We start from the raw sequence: 23,775 nt of genomic DNA, 5'->3' as shown, positions 1-23,775 counted from the left end.
TTCGAGGGACAAAGAAAGGTTCAACGTATCATTGGTGTCCTCTTCGAAGAAATTCAAATCCTGGCCGTTGATCTTTCTCTTCTTGTTGTTGACATGATCGTCACCGTTCTCCATCTCTTCTCTGTAATTATTACTGGGAAAAGGTCAGTAAAAACATATGGAGTGAAATTCTGAAATTTATGGTGTTACAGATATAGATTTTGGTTGACTGGTCCAAGTCCGGTCCAGTCCGGTCCATTGGAGATAAACAACCCTGTCTTTTAAAATTCCATCATCTCTGTCGGTTTGAGATGTAATTTTATAAATATTATATTATAATATAAAAACATTATCGGATCATCAGAGGCTCTATCACTTTGGAATTTTTTAATGCAAAAACTCTTCTTGCCGTTTAAAATGAAAATTCATCCAATGCATATACAATTGAAGAGTTTTTTCTATTATAGTAATCATAATGTAGAAAAATGTGTTATTGCGACAAAAAAAGAAATAAATTAGGACAAATACGTGCTAATTTTTATTTTTATTTTTATTTTTATTTTCAGTCTTATATAGTTCACCATAAAACTGAATTAACATCGAAAAATGTTGATATCATCAGATCGTAAAATGTTGACATATCCCATCACATTAAAATTTGATCAAAATATCAAAAAGTTAAAATTTGATCGTACACATGTTTGTTTAAAATATATAGATAGATATGCTCAATCTATCGTCTTTGAGATTTGTTTTAACCGATAGAATCGTTTTTCCTATTATATATAACTATAATAATGCAGAAAATTTTGTTTTAGCCTAAAAAAAGAACTCAATTATGACAAATACAAAATCATTTTTTCGCACTCTTTTGAATATTATTTTTTACAGTCTTATTTGGACGGAATACTAAAGCGAAATTTAAAAAAAAAAAAAAAAAAGATGACGTGAGATCGGAAATTGTGGACACAACTTGGCACATAATAAGATTAAAATAGCAAAAATTTAAGTTGTAGCATACAAAAGTTAAATTTTGAAGTATGCATGTTTGTTTAAGATATATATAAATATGATCAATATATCAAATAATTTTTCTTGCTATAAGTATATAATATGGAAAATGTGTCGTTGCCACAAAAAATAAAATAAATTAGGACAAATACGGAAACCAAATTTTAGTTTTGGTGCACGAATTTTGATTTATTTATTTTTTCTTTAAGACTTACTTTGAAATACTGAAATTACATTGAAAAATGTTACATGAGACTCGAAATTATTTACCTATCGTGATGCACTACAAGAAAAATGGTTATTTGCGTCGCAGCATCAACAACCAACAATAAAACCCAATTGAAATGAAAAAAGTGGTTATTTGCGTTGCAGCCATCCTATGTCCTGAAATGAAATTGAAATTTAAGGCTAAAATATATTTCATATTTAACTTTACTAAGTTTGAGAATTCAAATCATGACCACTATTTTATTACATTTTACTTGAAATGAAATCTAAGGCTTGTCCACATTGGAAAATTTTATTTTTGAAGTCTGGCACACTAATTGTTTCCAGAACATCACATGAATTGGATGGCACTTGTTGCAATGTCTGTTGCGAAGCATGACATGAAAATAATATGTCCTATATATTCAGACTTGCCAATTAACATTACAGGTCAATCACTTTAGTACTCGACAATCTTAGCATACGTAGTTATCATATAATTTTTCTTCTGGAAGCATCAGGGAATGTCATATTTGATAATACTTTTTCTTTTGAAAACATCACGGGAAGTCATATTTGACAGAGTCAGAGTGGGTCTCATGTGAGACCGTCTCACGGATCATAATATGTGAGACGGGTCAACTCTACATATTCACAATAGAAATTAATACTCTTAGCACAAAAAGTAATACTTTTTTATGGGTGACCCAAATAAGAGATTCGTCTCACAAATACGACCGTGAGACCGTCTCACACAAGTTTTTGCCTATTTGATATACCTTTTGAGTCTCTAAAAACCTCTTCTCGAGCATAAACAAATGAGTTTGGAAGTGATTTCTTTTTCTGATGGGAAACATGCAGTGACCAAGGCAGCAAAATTTGAGAATTCGTAAAGACAAGCAAAATTTAACAGAGTCACACGTAAATGACTCCCTTCGAGCGATAGGTTGTTTTTGTTTTTTTCTTTGTTCCCTTAATATCATATGTGTGTTTTTATTCTTTGCTGTATAGAATCTGGAAATATTATGTTTAATAATTTTCTTTTTTTCAAAACCTTTGATCTGTGAAATTAGGACGTGGAGGCTCAGAACCTGATCTCATCTTTATTTATGGGCCTGCGGCAAGTTGCCCACCTGGGGTTTCTGGCTTGGATAATTCGTTATACCTCGAGATTATATGAGTATATACTTCATGCTTTGTGGAAAGCCAACAATCAAGAAAACATTGCTCATATTGTGTACGATTTATCATGATAGTTATCAGAACATTCGTCGGCAAGTTTTATACATCTAGCTCTCACATAGATCAATGAGAGCTAAGAGAACAAATTTCCCATGTGCAATATATTCTTAATTTGCAAATAGAAAACAAATTTATTTTTAATCTTCAAGGGTTATTTGGCCGTGCAGCTATCAGTGAATTTCTATCGTATTTCCTTCTTTTTTCATTAGCATGTGATTTCTGCAGTCATCACTCCACTATTGATTCTAAGAAATTTTTGTACATGAGAACTGCGTGTGACTATGGCCTGTGTTTCCTAGCGTTTCTTAAGCGAAACTGGATTGGGAGCTATAATTGATCCCTCCAGATATTTGGAAAGAATAGGAAGAAAGATGTTGACTTGTAACAGATCGAGTTGGTCTGTTTGATATATAAGGATTCATCAATTGTATTTGTATTTTTCCTTTCCAGGTACATGAATTGGTAAGCTTCACCAAGTTGCCTTTTCGTGTATTGACCGACGATTTCGGTTGGGATTAATTCTAGCAAACGGACTAGGTCAAATTATAGTAAATGGACAGACGTCCAAGTATCGATCCCACGGAGACTATTATTTAATTACTAAGATTCAATTATTTTATTTAATCTAGGCAAACAAAAGCGAGCGATTGATTATTATTTCAACTAAGAGAATTTTTAAACGAATTTATTCTAATGTAATAACTAAATCAAATATCAGAGAAGCTTGGACGCGGGATTTTCAAATTTAAATAGAATGACCGGGAACACACAACGGTAAGTCGGTAACAAACTCTGATTAAATTCAAGCACTGGAATTATTCGACTAGCAATTATTCGAAGTCACGATGTAATCCTCTAATTTAATTATAAATCTATTTCTAGAATTTATAATCCTATTTTCATTTAACAGTCCAATTATTTCTAATTGAATTTAATTAAACAAAAACGCATGCATCAACGATAGAATTACAGCTGTCGCCTAAAATCGCACACTGAAACCGAATACTATTTCTAGTCGGTTTAACCGTGTGTTGATTAATATTTTTGAAGCTAAATTTCAATCTATTCCCTTTCGAGTCAAGATCGAACAACAAACATGCAATTTAATTGGCCAAATCAAAAGCACGAAAATTACGCAAACATCAATCAATAACAAGAAATAATTATGAATTGAACGATCCAATGAATAAACAAAATCAGGCGTTTGTCCCTATCATGGTCCCGATCACAAGAAGAACTACTCCATAAATTCAAAACTAAAATCAAATTCAATGTTTGAATTCATGTCTAAAAATAAGAAAGTAAAAGAGAAGAGAAATCTCAATGACGGTGCGCGGATTTTGCGTGTGAATTGCGCTGTTTTCGCCCAAGTCGCCGCCGTCTTCAAAAAGTTCAAAGCTTGCGCTCTTCTTTTCTCTCCAAGTCGGCTGCTTTCTGATTTTTTCAACAACCCTTCTTTTTTTTCTCGATTTCCTTTTTATTCTCCTCCAAATCGCGAGCAAATCTTCGCCAAAATTTTCTTCCGATATTAAATACATGGACCCCGTGCCTGCCTCAGGGCATGGGTCCGTGTAGACTCTGCCCAAGCGTTCTTCCGGATTGGTGGACACGGACCCCGTGTAGGGGTCCGTCCTGGGGTCCGTATACATACTGTATTTTTCTTCTTCTGGATGCAAGCGACACGGACCCCGGATACAGGTCTGGCAAGGGGTCCGTGTAGACTCTGTGAATGTCTTCCTTTGGCTTCTGATGCACGGACCCTTACACGGGGTCCGTGTATGGGTCCGGATGTCAACTTTTGCTATTTTTCCGGCATTTTTGACGTGGCATTGCGGAGTTTGACTTTTCTTTCATTTCTTTGGCTTTCATCCTCTTTTGGTCAAACCTACAATTTGCCATCATAGTACGAATTAAGCGCAAAACTCGGAATAAAACATGTCAGATAAGCACGAAAACGACAAAATAAAGACCCTAAAACGCTATATAATTCGTGCTTATCATATGTGCATGCACATGATAAACATATTTGTCGAGTGAAATGTAGAAATATAGAGTTTTGGCATTTTGGGTTCTATGAATTTTTTTTTGCAAATTGTTAACAAGTTCTATTTATATCCCATGTAGGAACTTTGTATTAATAATCAATTAATGTTCAATTACATTGTTGAACCTTTTTATGGAAAAATTTTGATGTGCCGAATGTGGTCATCGATCCAAATTCCACTTGTCTAGTCTAGGTAGAGCTGTCAATCGGGCCGGCCCGACTCGGGTTGGGAAGTTGTCGGCCCGTGACGGGCCGGCCCATCGGGTTGGTGGGTTGGGAAATCCCAGCCCAGCCCACCAAAAGATTGGACGCGGGTTGGGTTGGGCCAACCCACGGGTCTAAAAAAATCTAAACAATTTCAATACATTTGCTTAGTTTTGTATGCTGTAGTTCACCCAAAACAATTGACAAATAACGTTGTGCTGTAATCTGTATAAAAAAGGGTTGTTGGCGGTCAAAGAATCCAAAGATGAGTAAATGTTAAACATGAAATGCCACAATTGACAGTGAAATAAATGAACAAAGTGCTAAAAAGTCAAAGAGTTCAAAGAAATTAAAGTTCATCAAACTAAAAAAAAAAAAAAAACAATACAATTTTTTAAATTTCATTAATCATGAAATCATTCATATCAAATTCTTCTCCTCCATCTTCATCATCTCCCCCTTTATCAATATCAGCATTTGATCCCTGATTAGACAACGCTGTTTTAACACTTGTGTCATCTTCATTACCTTGATCAACATTAAAATACAAAAATACTAATGTAGTTAAAATTAAAATAATAATAAACTAATTTATCAACTAAGTAAACAACAAACTAGAAATTTGTAAACAAAATTACCAACGTAACCATGCAACCAATTGCGAGTGCAAATAAGAGCTTGAATTTTTTCAGGAAGTGTACAACTTCTATACTTGGTAAGCACACGAGCACCGATGGAAAAAGCTGATTCTGATGCAACAGTAGTAATTGGAATAGCCAAAACATCACATGCCATCATTGCTATGGTGGGGTACCGATGTTTTTTATCCTTCCAGTACTCCAAAACATTCAAATCTTGATGATATGCAAATTCAAGTTTTGGCTCCTCCAAATAAAGATCAATTTGAGATTTTCCAACATTTGTAATTGTCTGGCTCTCATATGCCATCATTTCCTATATTAATTGCAATAATTATGATATGAAAATATAAATTAGTTGAATAATACAAGAAAAAAAGTATTAGAATACTTACATAAAAAATGCTTCTGCTCTTTCTTTTAGCTTCTCCTGCACTTTGGGGAGCAATTTGTGTGCTAGAAGAAGATCGTGGTCGTGAAGAACTTGCATTGTCAGTCTTAGAATATTCATCAAAAAGCTTATAGAATTTTGCTTTCACAAGTTCTATCTTCTCGAGACATTTAACAAAATCACTCTCAACCTTAGAATAAAAAAACTCCAACATCGAAAGCTTTATCCGTGGGTCAAGAATGGCTCCAAATGCAAGCACCATGCTATATTGTGTCCAATACTTTTCAAATTTTCCCAACATTCTTTCACATATCACTTATCACCTCATCTTCATGCATTAAGTTTTCCTTTAACAAAACTTCAATCTTCCAGACTTGCATAAAATATAAATTTGATGTAGGATAAGAAGAACCGGAGATCAAATTGGTAGTGTCATAAAATGGCTCAAGGAACTCACATATTTTTTCTCCTATTTTCCACTCTTCACTTGAAGGACAAAATTTATAATTCTTGTCATTGAATTGAAGGAAAACAAAAGCTTTCTTATACTTGATGGCACTATCAAGCATTAAATATGTCGAGTTCCAACGAGTAGACACATCCAATCGCAAGCCAATACTAGTATCAATGCTACCGACTGCTTGTACACATTCTTGAAACTTTTTCATCCTAGTCTCCGAACCTTTAACATACTTGACTGACTCTCTAATTTTATTCAAAGCAACAACGGCGACTTTCAAACTTTCTTGGACAATTAGATTCAATATATGAGCAGAACAATGAACATGAAAATACTCACCGTCACACAATAATCTATCATGCAAAGAGAGTTGCTCCTTCAAATTAACTTGCATGTTGTCATTACTAGATGTATTATCCAATGTCAAAGAAAAAACTTTTTTCTCAATTCCCAACTCCTTCAAAAATTCAAATAATTTTGCTGCTAATTCAACTCCTTAGTGTGGTGGAGGCATATGAGAAAAGCTAAGAATTTTACTATTCAACTTCCAATCATTATCAACAAAATGAGCAGTCACGCAAATATAACCCTCACTAGTGCACGACGTCCACAAATCCGAAGTTAAACAAACTCTATTCTGAATAGTAGCAAAAACATGCTTAAGTTTCTCTTTTTCCCTCAAATAGATTCTTTTAATATCACAAACAAGAGTGTTTCTAGAAATACAAGGAACATCGGGATTTATGTATTTCATCCAAGCTCTAATACCATCATACTCAACATACGAAAATGATAAATCATGTCTAATGATTGCACAAGCCAATAATTCACGTGCAATTTATTGGTCTATTTTCTTAGACCTCATCTTCCCATCTTGATCAAGAATCATTTGTCCTAAATCATGGAACTTCAATTTGCTACAAGTTTTCTGATGACGCCACAACGTAGAAGTTCCATGCTGTTTAGTCCCACATTGATATTGTTTTTCACATCCATTACATTCAGCTTTATCTAAACCATCAATCCCTTTGATTTTCTTAAAATACATCCAAATATCAGAAGTTTCTCTACGTCTTTTTGGTTTAGTTGAACCCTCATCATTCTTAGGATTTTTCAGTTCATCAACATCTACATCAGCAGTTGGAGTTTGAGAAGAAACATCCATTTCAACAATCTGTAATTTTTTTTTTCAAAAACCAACTGTTATATTTAAGAGCAGGAATTAATCTTTTATCAATAAAATTGGTTTTGGTGGAAACCGGATCCAAGAGCAGGAATTAATCTCAAAAGCTCGGTGGCCAGCAAAAATTTTATATTTAAAACGATGGAATACAATGCTTACATGCATGATGAAGCTATGGCCAAATGTAAGGCTTAAAAAATTTGGAAATTTAAAGTAGACCTTTCTCTAAGTTGAATACAAAAACATATGTTAGCTATATTGAAAAACCACCGATCAAACCAAACAAAAGTTAATTGACTTTCGAGACAGTATCAACATGAAATATGATCAAATCTTTACAAGCTAATAAACATGCCTGAGATGGACACTAATACATCAAAATTTAGAGTAAACTAAACATGCCTGAGATGGACACTTAAACAAAGTCATGACAAACAAAATTGAACACTCGATTCACAAGTGACTCTATATTTGGAGGAGAATACCGGTAAAAAAACTAAAAACACGAAGGGTCTGACAACACAAAGGTCATATTTTCACGAAATAAAAGACGATGCAATCCATCTAATCGCAATTACACATCGAACATCCAAATAAAAAACAAAAGCAACTTACCGAAGATCGGTCAAAATTGTCTCACCGCTTCCAAAACCTAGAAAAATAGCAGAGAGAGAATGTAGCTTCCAAAATTGTCTCACCACTTCCAAGTTCCAAAGCAATTAATACATATAATTTTTTTATTTAAACCATGGGCCATGGCCCATGGGCTAACCCGAGCCCATCGGGTTAAGCCCAATTCAACCCACAGCCCGAGCGACTGGGCCCGTTTAGGCCCGAATTTAAATGGGCCAACAAAATCAAAAACCCAACCCATTAAATTTTCTTGTCGGGCTGGGCCAACCCAGCGGGCCCAGCCCATATTGACAGCTCTATGTCTAGGTAGTGTACTCAATTTGTTACGAAATATTTCTCCTTTCAACGTGTAGTACATGAAGTTTTAGTTATTTTGGGAGTATCGTATGTACCTAAGGGTGAGTATTCGGTTAATTCGGTTACAAACCGAACCGAATTAACCGAAAACCGATTTAACCGAAAAATTTTTGACTAACCGAACCGAACCGAATTTTCCCAAAACCGAATTAACCGAACCGAATTAAAATCGGTTATTTCGGTCGGTAACCGAATTAACCGATTTTTTTTAAAAAAAATTAAAATTTTAAAAATTATATATATAATTAATAATTAATATTCTAAAAAAATTAAAATTTTAAAAATTATATATAAAATTAATAATTAATATTCTATTTTAATCATAAGAAAACACTTTATTCATAAAAAAATTAATTATAATATACAATATTAAATATAAAAATATTATAAATAATATACAATATTAAATATAAAAATATTATAAATTATATTTAAAACATAATAAAATAAAATTAATATTATTTATTTAATAATTCGGTTAATTCGGTTAAACCGATATTTTTTTACAAAAACCGAAACCGAACCGAATTAACCGAATTAACCGATATTTGAAAATTTCGAAACCGAATTAACCGATTTAACCGAACCGAATTTCCGAATTAATTCGGTTCGGTCGGTTAAATCGGTTTAACCGAATTTTTGCTCACCCCTATATGTACCCACATTGAGGTACGATGGCAGAATTAATACTAACATTAAATAATTAGTTCACCTCTTATGTAGTTTGCTAAATAAAAATTTTCATTTCTTTTAAGTTAAAAATAGGTCTTTTGTGAAATGGTTTCACGAACTTTTATCTATGAGACTGGTCAATTTTACCGTATTTACACTAAAAAGTAATACTCTTAGTATAAAAAAGTAATATTTTTTCATGGATGACCCAAATAAGATATATGTCTCACAAAATACGACCCGTCAGACCGGCTCACATAAGTTTTTGTCTTAATTTAATTGAGACTTGAGATTGAAAAAGAGAGAATAATTTCGATATTCTACTCATGTATATTAAAATAACATATAAACCATCAGCATGATCCATAAATAGTGAAAGATATCACCCCATATATCAAATTGTAAAATTTTCTCTATAATCGCAAAATATTATTTTTATCGGCTACAAAAGATGACATTTTACAATAAGATTATGGTCTCAAGGAATATGATTGATTTGTTTATTTACTTATTGAATACCTTTGAAATAGGACAGTCGAAAACATTTAAATTTTTGAAAATGGAATTCGGCATCTTCGCAAAATAATTCACATTTCTTGAAATTTAAAATAGACTGATTACATTTTAGTTGATTGGCCATGTCCATTAACCAATTTTTGTCCATTTTAATTACGAGATAAATTTATTTTTGTACATAAACTGTCGATATATATTTAATTTAATATAAAAAAGACAAATTATAGAATTAAAATTAAAATTTTTCTTTACCAGATATCTAAATATAAAATATTAACAACGTATGGATTCAAATTTTTACACAACATTATTTTTATATAATTATCACACAATCCACTATAAAATAATATTCATGTTCAAAAAATTCAAAGTATCAACATATTAAAATTTTAGATTAAATTATAAATATAATATAGGAAAAAAAATATAATTTCATCATATTTATTTAAATATAATAATAAGTCCATTACACCACACTTTACCCTTCTCTCTACAAAGGGAAAAGCTCACTCAACTCGGTAAATCAGATCCGACGGTCTACGTTGAGCGAAATAAGATCCCACATGTTTTGCTCAATGCATACCGTCGGATATGCTCTCTCTTCCCCACTCGTCCTCGCACCCTATAATAAAACATGAAGTAACTCCGTTTTGAGATCAGAAGAACTGCCCCCCCTCCCAAACATCCGTATATGTAATAGCAGCTAACACAGCAATCAATTCTATCCAAGTTTTTTCGCTTGAAAACGCAAAGATCTCAGGACAATGGCGCAGCCAATCGTTAAGAAAGACGATGATCGCGACGACGAAGGTGCATTTCAGAATTTCGATTTCGATATATGTTCTTAATTTTGTTTTCAACGGTGAAATTTCTAATGATTGGATTACAATTTCAGTTCTCATTTATCTTCACCTGATTTAGAGTCGATTTCAGATCTGCGGTTATGTGGAGATTGGAGATTGCGGGGTGAATGATGTAGGACTGATTAGAACACTAGGGACTTACATCGAGTGATCCATTAGTATGTGCGATTCGATTTTCGGTTACGGATCTTTTAGGCCCGTGGTAAAGGCTGGATTTCGCGTGATTTTGTTTAAGTACTAGTCTTTGGAGAAGGAACTTATATTAGATTAGGTTCGCGCACTCCTAATGTTAACTGATGGTCAAATCGGATGATAAACAGGAAGCAATTGTAGCATTATATCATTGGTTCGGTTGGGTCATTTAAAATAGAGGAGATGATTTTTATTGAGGTTTATGCGATATGAAATGTTTGTTAACCTGTTAGCCTGATTCATGTTGTAATATTGAAACTTTTATGCCCTCAGTGGAGTACTCTCCCTTTTTGGGGATTGAGAAGGGTGCAGTATTACAGGAAGCTAGGGTTTTCAACGACCCTCAGCTGGATGCTAGGAGATGTTCACAGGTACTCTGTACTCTTAATTGTTTTAATATCCATTTATTCAACACTTTGTATGCTCTAGGAATTTGTTGATGAAAAGGAAAGGGCAAAGATTTGAATATAGTTCTTATTTGTTGTACATTCAGGCATGTGTAAGGTAGTTATGTAAATATTTTAAATTTAGCGAATTATTATGAACAAGAGTTATTTGGAATGTCTAAAGCATAAAAAAAAATGTCCCTGTGCATATGATTGCATGAGTTGTACTTTATGTTTTCCTTGAAAACCCAGCCAACGATTTTCATCATTTAAACCTAAAGTTTGACATAGAATTTGTGATTTGGATTTACTATTGTGTATCTTTTGTAAATAATTAGTTCTTTGAACTTTTTTTGACTTTTAAGGTGATCACGAAGCTTCTATATCTTCTCAATCAAGGCGAGACATTCACAAAGGTGAGAACCTCTCTCTCTCTCTCTCTCTCTCTCTCTCTCTCTCTCTCTCTCTCTCTCTCTCTCTCTCTCTCTCTCTCTCTACCGCACAGGCGCACAGCCATATAATGTGGGGCCCTAGGTCCTTTCCATAGTTAGCTTGCAATTGGATTGAAATTTAATTTGCATTAGCAAATTCTAGTTTAATATTTTCTTTTCTTTGGACCCAAAAATTTGATGGTCAGTTTCAATTGCTAAAAATAATAGTAGTAAAATATAGGAATTACTCCGAAAGAACCATCATACTAGTTAGATTAGACCCATTTCAAAATACATACCAAATACGGTAATAGATATATTCCTCAAGACTAGCCTGTTATAAACAAAATAGTACTAGGACATGAGCTTTGTGCTGAAAGAAATGCAAATGCACGTCTAGAAAACAACCTGAGATTCTCACATGTTCTCATTGGCGGCCGCCTCCAGATGATCCCTCTCCTGGAACCAAATTTCTCATTGGCGACCGCCTCCAGATGATCCCTCTCCTGGAACCAAATTCCGCCTCTTCCTTGTTATAGTCCACATAAAAAGAAAGTAATAGCCTCCTGAGATGTGAATTCAAACCAATATAAAATGGTCATTGTAAAAACGACAAGTAACTGTAAGGGAAGCTAGATAAATGCAATGCATGATCTGGGCATGCTATCTCAAACCAAAATTTGAGTAACATAGCATACTCGAAATATCAAATCTCAATTCTCAACAAACACGAGGGTCTACAAAATCAATTAATTTATGCATGGGCCTCAATGTTTTCGAAGCTTTCAATTTATTCTTTGTGGCGTAGCAAAGGTGCTCTGTTGACTTTTAAATGTTCATTGTTACATAGTATTTATGACTGTGTATTTGAGATTTAATTTCACTGAGAATACTCAAAGTGAATTCTGACGGATGTTGCACTGATTAATTTGATTTGTAGGTTGAAGCTACAGAAGTATTTTTCGCAGTAACAAAGCTGTTTCAGTCTAAGGATAATGGCTTGAGAAGAATGGTATATCTTATGATAAAGGAGATTTCACCCTCTGCAGATGAGGTAGATCATGTGCATTTGTCACCTTCCCTTTATTTGATTTTTTTATATATTTCATTTTTTTAGATCAGTTCATACTTTCGACGTGGGAGGAATGAACTTGGATTTTTTATGATCAAAGGTTATCATCGTCACAAGCTCCCTAATGAAGGATATGAATAGCCGAACTGATATGTATCGAGCAAATGCTATCCGTGTCTTATGTCGAATCACTGATGGAACGCTTCTGACGCAAATTGAAAGATACATAAAGCAGGCTATTGTTGATAAAAATCCTGTGGTTGCCAGTGCTGCTCTCGCAAGTGGTATTCATTTGTTACAGGTACAAGATGATGTTTGGGGAATCATATCAATCTATCGTAAATGACGATTTCAGCGTTTAAATTATTTAAAATATTTATAACAGACAACCCCAGAGATAGTGAAAAGATGGAGTAATGAAGTGCAAGAAGCTGTTCAATCACGAGCTGCACTTGTGCAATTCCATGCACTCACTTTACTCCACCAGGTACTTGTTTTGTCGTTCATTGCATCTGTTTGATAGTTCTATCACCGTATGAACCTTCTGTTTTGCCTGGACCATGTTGCGGGACAGTGATACTATTCCAGTTCTTATAATTAGAAAAATTTACAGAAGTACTTTTCAACAATACGGATTTTGAGCTGGGAGCTAAAATTTGAATTTTTAAGTATTGTGGTTCTGGATACTGGCCCCATGTAAAATTTGCTTAGCAGTTTGTTTGGCTTCATTTCCTGATTTAATCATGAGTAAATCAAATTCGCTTCTAATGTTTCATCTTCTGACTGTATTGATGGGCATAGCATTCAAATGTTAATCTGTGTCAGAAGCATGAATCATGTCAGATTAATTCTCGTTGTTCCTTTTTTACTGCCCATGAAAAGGGAGAAAATATTAAATTCAGTTATTCTTTGGCATGGTCGCCCAAAAAACTTGTTGGTTTTTATATGTTTATCAATTTATAAGAGTGAATAATCTTGCACCGCAATTATTCAACGGGCAAATTTTTCTTGGTTCGTGGGGTCATTGTTTTGTGGAGTATTTTCAATGTGGAAGCAGTCTCAATGTGATTCAAGTGGATTGACTTGTCGGTTATTGAGTTGCAGATTCGACAAAATGACCGACTGGCTGTCAGCAAGTTGGTTACCAGTTTGACCAAAGGGACTGTTCGTTCTCCTTTAGCTCAGTGTCTTCTAATTCGTTATACTACTCAGGTGTTTTTTTCGTGATATCGTTCTTAATTGCCTTGTTTTCTTGGTTTCATTTGACTTTCATTTCAGTATTAGGTGCTTCATTGATATATGTAGGTCATCAGAGAGACAGGTGTAAACACTCAAACAGGAGACCGCCCGTTTTATGACTATCTTGAGGGCTGTCTTCGTCACAAAGCTGAAATGGTGATCCTTGAGGCAGCTAGGGCAATTACAGAGTTGAGCAATGTGACTACCCGAGAGTTGACTCCTGCCATAACTGTTTTACAGCTCTTCTTAAGTTCTTCTAAGCCTGTGCTTAGGTTTGCTGCTGTCCGAACTTTGAACAAGGTTTGTATCTACATGAGGATTATCATATGTTATCTTTACACCAGTAATTGATTTTCTCAGTTATGCATGAGTTGATGATGACCTGCCATTCTTTCCTTTCGCTTTCACCTCTATATTCTCCGTATTGGATGCACACTGCCTGTCTTCTTAAGGAAGGAATTAACTAGTTTTCATCTAATATAAACTTCAAACTACTACAGGTGGCAATGACACATCCTATGGCTGTGACAAATTGTAACATTGACATGGAAAGTTTGATTTCAGACCAGAATAGAAGTATAGCAACACTTGCCATCACCACTCTACTAAAAACAGGCAATGAATCTAGCGTTGAACGCTTGATGAAGCAGATCACCACCTTTATGTCTGATATTGCTGATGAATTCAAGATTGTTGTGGTAGATGCTATTCGATCCCTGTGTCTGAAGTTCCCCCTCAAGTACAGATCGTTGTGAGTGATTGTAGAGTTTCCCTGGAAAATGTGATTAATAAATTTGCAAGTTCCTTGTCTTCTCGGAATGTTTCCTTTCTTCATATTGTTTGAGTACAAATTTCGCTAATTATGTTAATCATCTGGATTTACTTAGGATGAATTTCTTGAGCAACATTTTGAGAGAAGAGGGTGGATTCGAGTACAAAAAGGCAATTGTTGATTCAATTGTGATTTTGATAAGAGATATTCCAGATGCCAAAGAAAGTGGACTACTGCACTTGTGTGAGTTCATTGAGGACTGTGAATTCACTTATCTTTCCACCCAGGTTGAATTTATCTTCTTAGAATATTGATTCATCTTTTCTTCGCGGTCATCTTATTTGGATAAACTCTCAGTTGATTTTTTATTGTTTGATGTTCAATTAGATACTTCACTTTCTTGGGAATGAGGGACCCAAAACTTCTGATCCAGGTAAATATATTCGCTATATTTACAACAGAGTGATACTTGAGAATGCAACTGTCCGTGCCAGTGCTGTTAGCACATTGGCAAAATTTGGTGCCATGGTCGACTCCTTGAAAGTAAGTCTAAACTCAAAATTGTCCATCTCCTTTAATAATATTGTTATTAAGAATCTAGAGCGATTAACTGCAAAAAACCATTTATTCTTGCTACAGCCCCGAATATTTGTTTTGTTGAAGCGTTGCCTATTTGACAACGATGATGAGGTTAGTTTTATGTCCATATGAAACTTGTAACTAGTTTTGTTTCATTCTTGAATCGATATTCAGTATTTCATGATACATTAATATTGAGATCATCTATTTAAGTTGAGGTTTCTAATTGTATGTGCTGATTGTAATATAAACTATTTTCTGCATTCAAACGGGAATTTTCTTGTAGAAAAACAGTTTGCAGTTTCATTGTCATCAGTAATCTGAATATTGAAAATCTGTTTTATGCTGGATGCTGACCGGATGGCGTACCTTCTTTATTGAGCTCACTCCAATGTTCTCCTCACCTTTTAGTTCGTATTTTTTCTTTCTTTACTTCAAATTTTGGTTGTGCTTGAGCACGGCGCTCATTTACCCTTTGGTGCGATTATGTTCGTCTCTGTGTCCTGGTTGCTGATTCAGATAATGGAAGACTATTTAGGTCATGCTTTTAGTGATCGACAAAATGATGAGAAATGTAGCCGAACGAAAATCTTAGTGGTCACCCTCCAATGTTGTAGACGGTTCAACATAGTTGGTGCTTACTGCACATTTGCTGTTTCATATGTTAGTCTGCTTTCTGAAGCTATGCTCAAGTTTTGCTGTCATCTTATAGGTTCGTGATAGAGCTACTCTGTACTTGAGTACCCTTGGTGATGGTTCGGTTACGGAAACTGCCAAGGACGTGAAGGAATTTTTATTTGGCTCCCTTGAGCTACCGCTGACCAACTTGGAGACAAGTTTGAAAAACTATGTAAGTTTCGTTACCTAAATTGGTGCTTGTTCTGCTGTTATGCCTTCTGGATTTGTTTTACTTATTGTATGCTTGAGGCCACTCATTTGTTCATTTGGAACAGATACAGGATCCCACCGAGGAGCCCTTCGATATCCAGTCTGTACCGAAAGAGGTTAAATCTCAGCCTCTTGCAGAAAAGAAAGCCCCAGGCAAAAAGCCTGCTGGCTTGGGTGCACCTCCTGCCACTCTTTCCTCTACGGTCGATGCTTTTGAGAAGCTCCTCTCTTCCATCCCTGAATTTAGAAATTTTGGAAATCTTTTCAAGGTTTGTGTTTTGATGTATTTGAACTTGCTGTATTGTTTTTGATTGATTTCCATAATTTCTGACCACTTGAGCTCTCAATAAATTTTTATATACCGTGGTCAGTCATCAGCACCAGTGGAGCTTACAGAAGCTGAAACTGAGTATGCAGTTAATGTTGTCAAGCACATATTTGACAGTCATGTGGTATTCCAGTACAACTGCACAAATACAATACCTGAACAGCTACTTGAAAACGTATGGACCATATTTTCACAAATATTTGTCTCTTTTGGGCATCCGATTCAGAAATCTTAATTTTTCTTCTCATGCTAGGTGACTGTGCTTGTTGATGCTTCTGAAGCCGAGGAGTTTTCAGAAGTAGGATCCAAGCCTTTAAGATCTCTACCATATGATACACCAGCGCCGACATTTGTGGCATTTGAGAAACCTGAAGGTGTACCTGCAGTTGGAAAGTTTTCAAACTCGTTGAGATTTATTGTCAAAGAGGTACTTTTGTTCCGTAATCTGGTTCAACTTTGACGTGATATTTGCATTTCAACAGTCTTATATTCTTGACATGCACTACCAGTTACATTCAGGTGGACTTGTGGTATGACGAGAAAAATGTTCTTCTGTGGTTGAATTGTTTACTGCTTGAAATGCTGTTTATGACTTTGGCTTGAAAAAAAATTACATCATCAGTGGGAAATTTTACATCCGCCAATAATATGTACACTCAAATACTTTTTATCTCAGAGGATGATAGTTTTGAGTAGATAAAAAATGTGCACTTCTAGTACACAATTCTTTGAATCATCGTGCCTTTTGTGACCCTCGAGGTGGGGAACATGCCCTTTGTAAACATATGATTGTAGTGATTCTTCTATTACTTGTTAGGTCGATCTCGCAACTGGTGAGGCTGAAGATGATGGTGTAGAAGATGAATACCAACTAGAGGATTTTGAAGTTGTTGCTGCGGATTATATTCTTAAAGTTGGGGTCTCCAACTTCAAAAATGCATGGGAAACCCTCGGACCTGATTTTGAGCGTGTAGATGAATACGGTCTTGGGCCTAGGGAAAGCCTGGCTGAAGCTGTTAATGCTGTCATCAATCTTCTTGGCATGCAGCCCTGCGAGGTTGGTAACTTTATCTGATGTGATTTTTTTATTCTCGTAGCGACTAGGATTAATTCAACGAAATTCCTATTATCACTAGCAGATTTTGAAGCTGACATAAGTCGCATCATCTGCATATAGAAAAAACGGTATATTACATTGCGTTGGTCACTCTTGACCTCCAAAAATCAGAAGCATGGAAGATACAGTCCAATATTGTGTCACTGACATTGTGTAATGGAATTCCTGTTGAAAAATTTGGATGTGCAATGGAAGTTCACTAATCATGAACACTACCCCGGCCAAATAAAGTCTTTTTTCTGCTAAGAAACTGAATGCATTTTTTTTTCATTTGTTGCTACAGGGAACAGAGACCGTTCCTAGCAACTCAAGATCACATACATGTTTATTATCAGGTGTATACATCGGTAATGTGAAGGTGCTTGTGCGATTGTCTTTTGGAATTGATGGGGCAAAAGAGGTCGCGATGAAGTTGGCGGTGAGATCTGACAACGAAATTGTCAGCGATGCTATACACGAAATCGTTGCCAGTGGATAACCCAACCGACCCGTCCTGTGTTTGTTGGTCAAGATTTGGCTTCAGTAACCTTGTAGTTGAGGGTTTTATGGTTTGATCACATAATTTTGCGGTCTAGATTTACTTCCAGCTTTACCCTTGGCGGATTATCTGCCAGCACTCGAAGTGATTATAGGTTTCATATATTTTTTATTCAACCACATTCTTCTGAAATTAAGAAAAAAAATTGTGCTTGATGTGTTACCGGTACTCGATAGATCATGAACTTGGCAAATTGGATTGCGTTATTGATGTCGAACGGATTTTATTTCTCTTTTATGGCAAATAATTCTATTTTATTTTCTAAGATTTCTATTGAGTACATCATTATTTATTATCTAGGATGAGTGACATTTGAAATTTGACGACACTAAAGAATAAACTAAACAAAAGTTCCTGCTTTGATGATCTTTGTTGCTTGCCGCAAAACTAGAATGATAACTCTAATATCCCATTTTTTATTTTGTCCTCTTTTGTCTCCCGTCTCCCACCTAACTACTAGGAGCATTTCTTTCTTCCTTTCTTCTTCGTCTCTTTATTTTTTAGCAACTCTTTCTTTCACCTCATAGAAAAATTCAGTTTTGATAATGTCCTACTTTGTTTCGTTTCTTCTTATAAATTTTATACATTTTTTTTTGTGTATAACTCAATACTGGTTAGAGTATTTAATTTTTTTTTTTGATCTTATGTTTTGTATTGGTGCTTGGTAATATAATTATAATTTATTCAAAATTTTTTATTTAATATAATACATTATGCACCGGAAATACGTATAAATTAATTAGTGAACATATTTAATTAAAAGTATCATACATAATATAATACTATATATATTGTACGTATAATATATTTTATAATTCATTTGTCACAAGGAAGGAATTCTATTATAAATTATTCCGTGAAGAAGTAGACTCAACAATAAATTATATATGCCCATAATAAACTCTTTGACCTCTGTTGATATTTTAGAATTTAATTTGCCACACTGCTCTTCGATATGTAGTATTGAAAATATCTTGAGTCTCACAAATCAACTTGCTTCCAGTTTTACATATCGTTCATGATAATGTAAAAACTTTCTTTTGTTACCCAAAAAAAAAAATTGTAATAACAGTGGCGTAGAAATGAATTCGTAAAGATAAAACAACAATCGAAACAAGTGTGTTGTTTACAGTATGATTATCGTGCAGAGGAAAGTTAAACCAAACCGAGGCCTGTAGCGTATACACAAGGACGTAGCCAGAAAATATTTTCATCCTGACTGAATGAATCGATAAACAACATTAAATAATATAAATCAAATATTTAAAAATTCTTTCACGTGAAATTTCCAACCAGCAAGAGACCAGCAGCTCTCATCCTCTTGTTTCCATTTTGGGAAGAAAACCATTAAGAAATGGGCTAAATATTGAGCTAAAAATTGGGCTAAATATTAAAAATGCAAGGCTAAAATTTAAAAAAGAAAAAAGAAAACTCAATCCATATCCTAAATAGACCAAAAAAAGTAGACTGGGGGCTGGGTGGGTGGTTCCGTCCCTGCGTATACAGTTCCTTAAAACAGATTTGTCCCCTCCGGTATGTGTTTCGAGGTTCCAACGGACGTCTGTTTCACATGATACAACGAGCAGACCAGCAGGAGAATGCAAAGATGTAGGAGAAAGTGGATTTCAACGTGTCTTCTAGGCTTGACACATATCATATTTATACATGTCAATACCAACCATATGAAACACCAAAAGTTGGGGCAGACGAATTGTCTCAAGGGCATGTGAAAGGTCTCAAGCCTTTTCCAGTTTAAATCGAGCCCATGAATTGCACATCTGCACTGATGAACGCGAGTGACAACCTCTTGACCAATCACTCTTACACTTTCATAAAATATAACATAATATAAACTTACCTATACTACTTTATTTGTGTGATATGTGACAAACCACTTTTCCAAATTTCCATTAAGCTCACGTGAAAATCCCATAAATCTCACAAGAATGGAAAGCTCACGAGACTCACAACCCAATACCTTTAATCCAACTTCTTTTCCAATGAAATTTGTATCAGAATCAATATAAGAAATACATTTATTAAAAGACAGATTTTTGAAAACATAACGTTTTGGATGGTTTCGCAAGTTAAAATATTAAAGTCAAACCAAAATCACATGTTTGTGTGATACAGTCGTTCCAGATGATACCAACTGTTAGCTGTGGAGTAGCGATTGAATGGATCGTCAAGTGGAATCTGGAAATGGAGGGAATTATGAGAAAACAAAATTCAAAGGGAGCGTGGTACTTTAGTTCTTCAGTGTCTGCTCTGTAATTAGCCGGTGTTTTATGAAATAGGATTCCTTACCGTGTCTGCCTTGAAATGGAGCAAGCAAAACTGCTGGCGGAATCTCTGGTAAAAAACTCCGACAGCCCCAGATTTGCATGGCTACTTTTTAAGCGTGCTCTCATTAATCACAACGTGAATAATCTTTCTTCTTTCCAACGTTCCCTCCCTGTCATTACCCCCATTCTCATCCGCGCCAAAATGTTTTCTGAAATCGAAGCTCTGCACCAACGTATTCTTCGTTTTGATAGAGTCCCGCAACGTGTTTTGTATTACTTGGTTAATGTGTTGGCCAAGTCCGATCATATTGACAAGGCTATGCATTTTTTTCAATCTATTCGAACCCATTTCCTTGACTACCCGCCTTCGATATTCTTGTACAATGTGCTCATTAGAACTTCTCTTCAACACTGTTGTTCGGATTATGTATCGTGGCTCTACAAAGATTTGATTTTTTCCAAAGTAAAGCCGGAAGCTTACACTTTCAATCTTCTGATTTCTGGGTTGTGTGATTCAGGTCGGTTGGAAGATGCCCGTGAGTTGTTTGATAGAATGCCGGAAAAAGGTTGTGAGCCTAATGAGTTCAGTTTTGGGATTATGGTGCGTGGGTATTGTAGACTCGGGCTACCGTATAAAGGGTTGGATCTTCTGGTTTTGATGAAGAAAACGGGTATCTTGCCTAATGTTGTGATTTACAATACGTTAATTGCGAGCTTTTGTAATGAAGATAAGAACGATGAGGTTGAATTGTTGATGGAGAAGATGAAGGAAGATGATATTGCTCCAAATGTTGTGACTTTTAACATTAGAATCTCCGCCCTTTGTAAGGCCGGGAAGGTTTTGGAAGCCTCGAGGATTTTTCGGGACATGCAAATAGATGAAACATTTGGACTGCCAAGACCTAATGTTTTGACTCATAACTTGATGTTGGAGAGTTTATTCAGGGAGGGGATGTTGGAAGAAGCAAAGACTTTAGTTGAGTCCATGAAAAAGGATGGTATTTTCTCAAATTCTGAGAGCTATAACACGTGGCTGTTGGGTTTGTTGAGAAATGGGAAACTCTTGGAGGCTCATAAAGTTATGCGAGAAATGGAGGACGATGGTCTTGAGCCTAATTTGTATTCTTATAATATCATGATTAATGGATTTTGTGAACATGACATGCTTGCTGACGCAAGAGCCCTCATGTGTTTGATGCTAACTCGGGGAGTTTACCCTGATACAGTCACTTATAGCGCACTGCTCCAAGGGTATTGTAAAAGGAGGAAGACATTTGAGGCTAATAAAGTTCTCCAAGATATGATTAAGGATGGATGTTTTCCAAATACTTATACTTGCAATATACTGTTGCACAGCCTATGGGGAGAAGGTAAAACAGCAGAAGCTGAGAGGTTATTGCAAAAGATGAACGAAAGAGGTGATGTACTGGATACTGTGAGCTGTAATATTGTCATTGATGGTTTGTGCAAAAGTGGGAAGGTTGATAAGGCAGTTGAAATTGTGAGTGAAATGTGGAATCATGGAAGTGCTGCTCTCGGTGCTTTGGGGAACTTGTACATTGGCCTAGTGGATGAAAATAGGAAGAAATGCTCACCTGACTTGATCAGTTATTCGACTATCATAAATGGTTTATGCAAGGATGGACGGCTTGGTGAAGCTAAAAAGAAGTTCGTTGAGATGTTGGGTAAAAACTTGTACCCGGATTCAATCATCTATAATATTTTTCTATATAACCTGTGCAAGAGAGGGAAACTATCATCTGCATTTCAGGTTCTTAAAGACATGGAGAGAAAGGGTTGTGACAAAAGCTTACAAACGTACAATTCCTTGATTATGGGACTGGGTAGTAAGAACCAAATATTTGAAATATTTGGGCTAATGGATGAGATGATAGAAAAAGGCATTAATCCTAATGTTTACACCTACAACCTTGTTCTTAATTGTCTATCTGAAGGAGGAAAAAGTGAAGAAACTGCAACTCTTTTAGATGACATGTTGCAGAAGGAGGTAACACCTAACATATATTCCTTTAAGATGTTAATTAAAACATTCTGCAGAGCCGGTGAGTTCAGACCAGCACTGGAGACATTTGAAATAGCCATCAGTTTATACGGTCACGTGACGATTCTTTATAGCCTAATGTTCAATGAGCTGCTCGCTGGAGAGGAAGTCTTGGAAGCTAGAAAATTAATTGAAACTGCAGTTGGGAGGTGCCTTGATTTGAGCAGTTTCCAGTGCAAGGCATTGATGGAAACATTATGCATGGATGGGAATTTAGAATGTGCCATTGATATTCTTAACAAAATGGTGCAGAAAGGATGTAGATTTGATCCTGCATCATTCATGCCAGTGATTGATCATCTGATTAAGAGTGGAAGTAAGCATCAGGCCAATAAGTTGACCGAGCAAATGCTGGCGATGGATTCAAAAGATGAGATGGAAAATGAGGTTCATAGAAATGATAAGCACTCTAAAAATAAGAGACGACGTAAAGATGGCGAGAGAGATTGGCGAAATATTCTACACAGGTTTGAATTTTTCCAATGGCTTCACAAAGTTTTCTTATCTTTATGCTATTCTTTTATATTTATGCACTGAATTGGCCATCTGGAATGCTATGGTTGGAATTGTTTTCTGCCACATGAATATCTTATGATATCTAATGACTCGATTTTTCAGAGATGATGGGAGTGCAATAGCTATGAAAACTTTGAAACGAGTGGAGAGAGGGTGGGGTCAAGGAGGCTTATCATATTCTCAACCTCCACAAAAAGACTTTCTCGATCTTTCCTTCATGTAGATGGATGAGAATTAGTCGGACGAATGCCAAACGTAGTCCGGGAATTGTCCATGGAGAGCATGGCTCTGGTATGCCACCCCACGAGGTCAGCACTTTCCACCAGAAATTACAACTTCTTGGTTCTTGCAGAGGCTAAAGAGTTAAAAGAGTCTTCCGTTTCAGCACAGGGTATGAAGAATACGGCCCAACGCTATATCACACATATTTATCGATTGTATATGTTGTATTCTTTTATTCCTTTCAAGGAACTTTGGCTGATTACAGTTTTACGTTTTGAATGGGTCGGCGATACAAAATGAACTGATACACCTAAATGTTTAAGAATAGGAACTATAGTGAGGTCCGTACATAGGTATACTTTCAGAAAACATAAGATCTTGTTTTAGTTTTAGCAAAAAATATTTATAGGTTCTGTTTTTATTGTTGACAGCATATTACAGCAAGAATGGTGAATGAAAATCTTATTCTGAATGAATGTTGTGATACAATGCTTGAGCCTTTTTAACTACCGGGAGTGTCTAACTTCCTCAACTAAACTGGAAAATAGTTACAACTACTTTTTATTATTATCTATAATAGCCCCCCCTCAAGATGTACTGTAAATATTCTTGACAGACATCTTGGACATTAGTTGTGAGAGAGTTGACAGGGGAAGTGGCTTGGTAAACATGTCGGCTAGTTGGAGATGAGAACGAATGGGTAAAAGCTTGATAGACCCATCCTTTATTCTGTCACGAATGAAATGGC

General features: G+C 35.4%; 2 protein-coding genes across 3 annotated transcripts; both read left to right on the top strand.

The window, feature by feature from the left end:
* The first annotated feature begins 10,146 nt into the window (after positions 1–10,146).
* On the top strand, positions 10,147–18,207 carry LOC140841859 (coatomer subunit gamma-2-like). Its single transcript, XM_073209572.1, has 18 exons — positions 10,147–10,347; positions 10,866–10,963; positions 11,344–11,394; positions 12,350–12,463; positions 12,582–12,782; positions 12,867–12,968; positions 13,586–13,693; positions 13,787–14,020; positions 14,221–14,471; positions 14,608–14,779; positions 14,880–15,035; positions 15,132–15,182; positions 15,784–15,921; positions 16,025–16,228; positions 16,331–16,462; positions 16,541–16,714; positions 17,105–17,344; positions 17,688–18,207. Exons 1-18 carry the CDS (start codon positions 10,302–10,304, stop codon positions 17,880–17,882), a joined length of 2,667 nt encoding a protein of 888 aa, XP_073065673.1. The 5' UTR covers positions 10,147–10,301; the 3' UTR covers positions 17,883–18,207.
* A 1,780-nt stretch (positions 18,208–19,987) lies between these two features.
* Positions 19,988–23,459, top strand: LOC140841858 (uncharacterized). 2 transcript variants are annotated; one of them, XM_073209571.1, is made up of 3 exons: positions 19,991–20,297; positions 20,746–22,756; positions 22,908–23,459. In XM_073209571.1, the coding sequence occupies exons 2-3, from the start codon at positions 20,781–20,783 to the stop codon at positions 23,026–23,028; spliced, it is 2,097 nt and encodes a 698-aa protein (XP_073065672.1). In that variant the 5' UTR covers positions 19,991–20,297; positions 20,746–20,780; the 3' UTR covers positions 23,029–23,459. The 2 variants fall into 2 exon arrangements, with proteins under 2 accessions (XP_073065671.1, XP_073065672.1); XM_073209570.1 differs by having other exon boundaries at positions 19,988–22,756.
* Positions 23,460–23,775: the final 316 nt, after the last annotated feature.

The sequence above is a fragment of the Primulina eburnea genome, chromosome 9 (assembly GCF_022965805.1).
Source record: "Primulina eburnea isolate SZY01 chromosome 9, ASM2296580v1, whole genome shotgun sequence".
NCBI lineage: Eukaryota > Viridiplantae > Streptophyta > Magnoliopsida > Lamiales > Gesneriaceae > Primulina > Primulina eburnea.
The sequence above is the reverse complement of the archived record's forward strand: the minus strand, read 5'-3'. Positions and strand labels throughout refer to the sequence as shown.

What these genes read in the sequence shown, in the direction of transcription:
- LOC140841859 (XM_073209572.1), top strand. Translation starts at nt 10,302, where the DNA reads ATGGCGCAGCCAATCGTTAAGAAAGACGATGATCGCGACGACGAAG. An exon ending in TAATTCGTTATACTACTCAG is followed by an intron (nt 13,694 to 13,786) that starts GTGTTTTTTTCG and finishes TGATATATGTAG; the next exon opens with GTCATCAGAGAGACAGGTGT. An exon ending in CCCCTCAAGTACAGATCGTT is followed by an intron (nt 14,472 to 14,607) that starts GTGAGTGATTGT and finishes GGATTTACTTAG; the next exon opens with GATGAATTTCTTGAGCAACA.
- LOC140841858 (XM_073209570.1), top strand. Translation starts at nt 20,265, where the DNA reads ATGGAGCAAGCAAAACTGCTGGCGGAATCTCTGGTAAAAAACTCCGAC. An exon ending in TGGCGAAATATTCTACACAG is followed by an intron (nt 22,757 to 22,907) that starts GTTTGAATTTTT and finishes TCGATTTTTCAG; the next exon opens with AGATGATGGGAGTGCAATAG.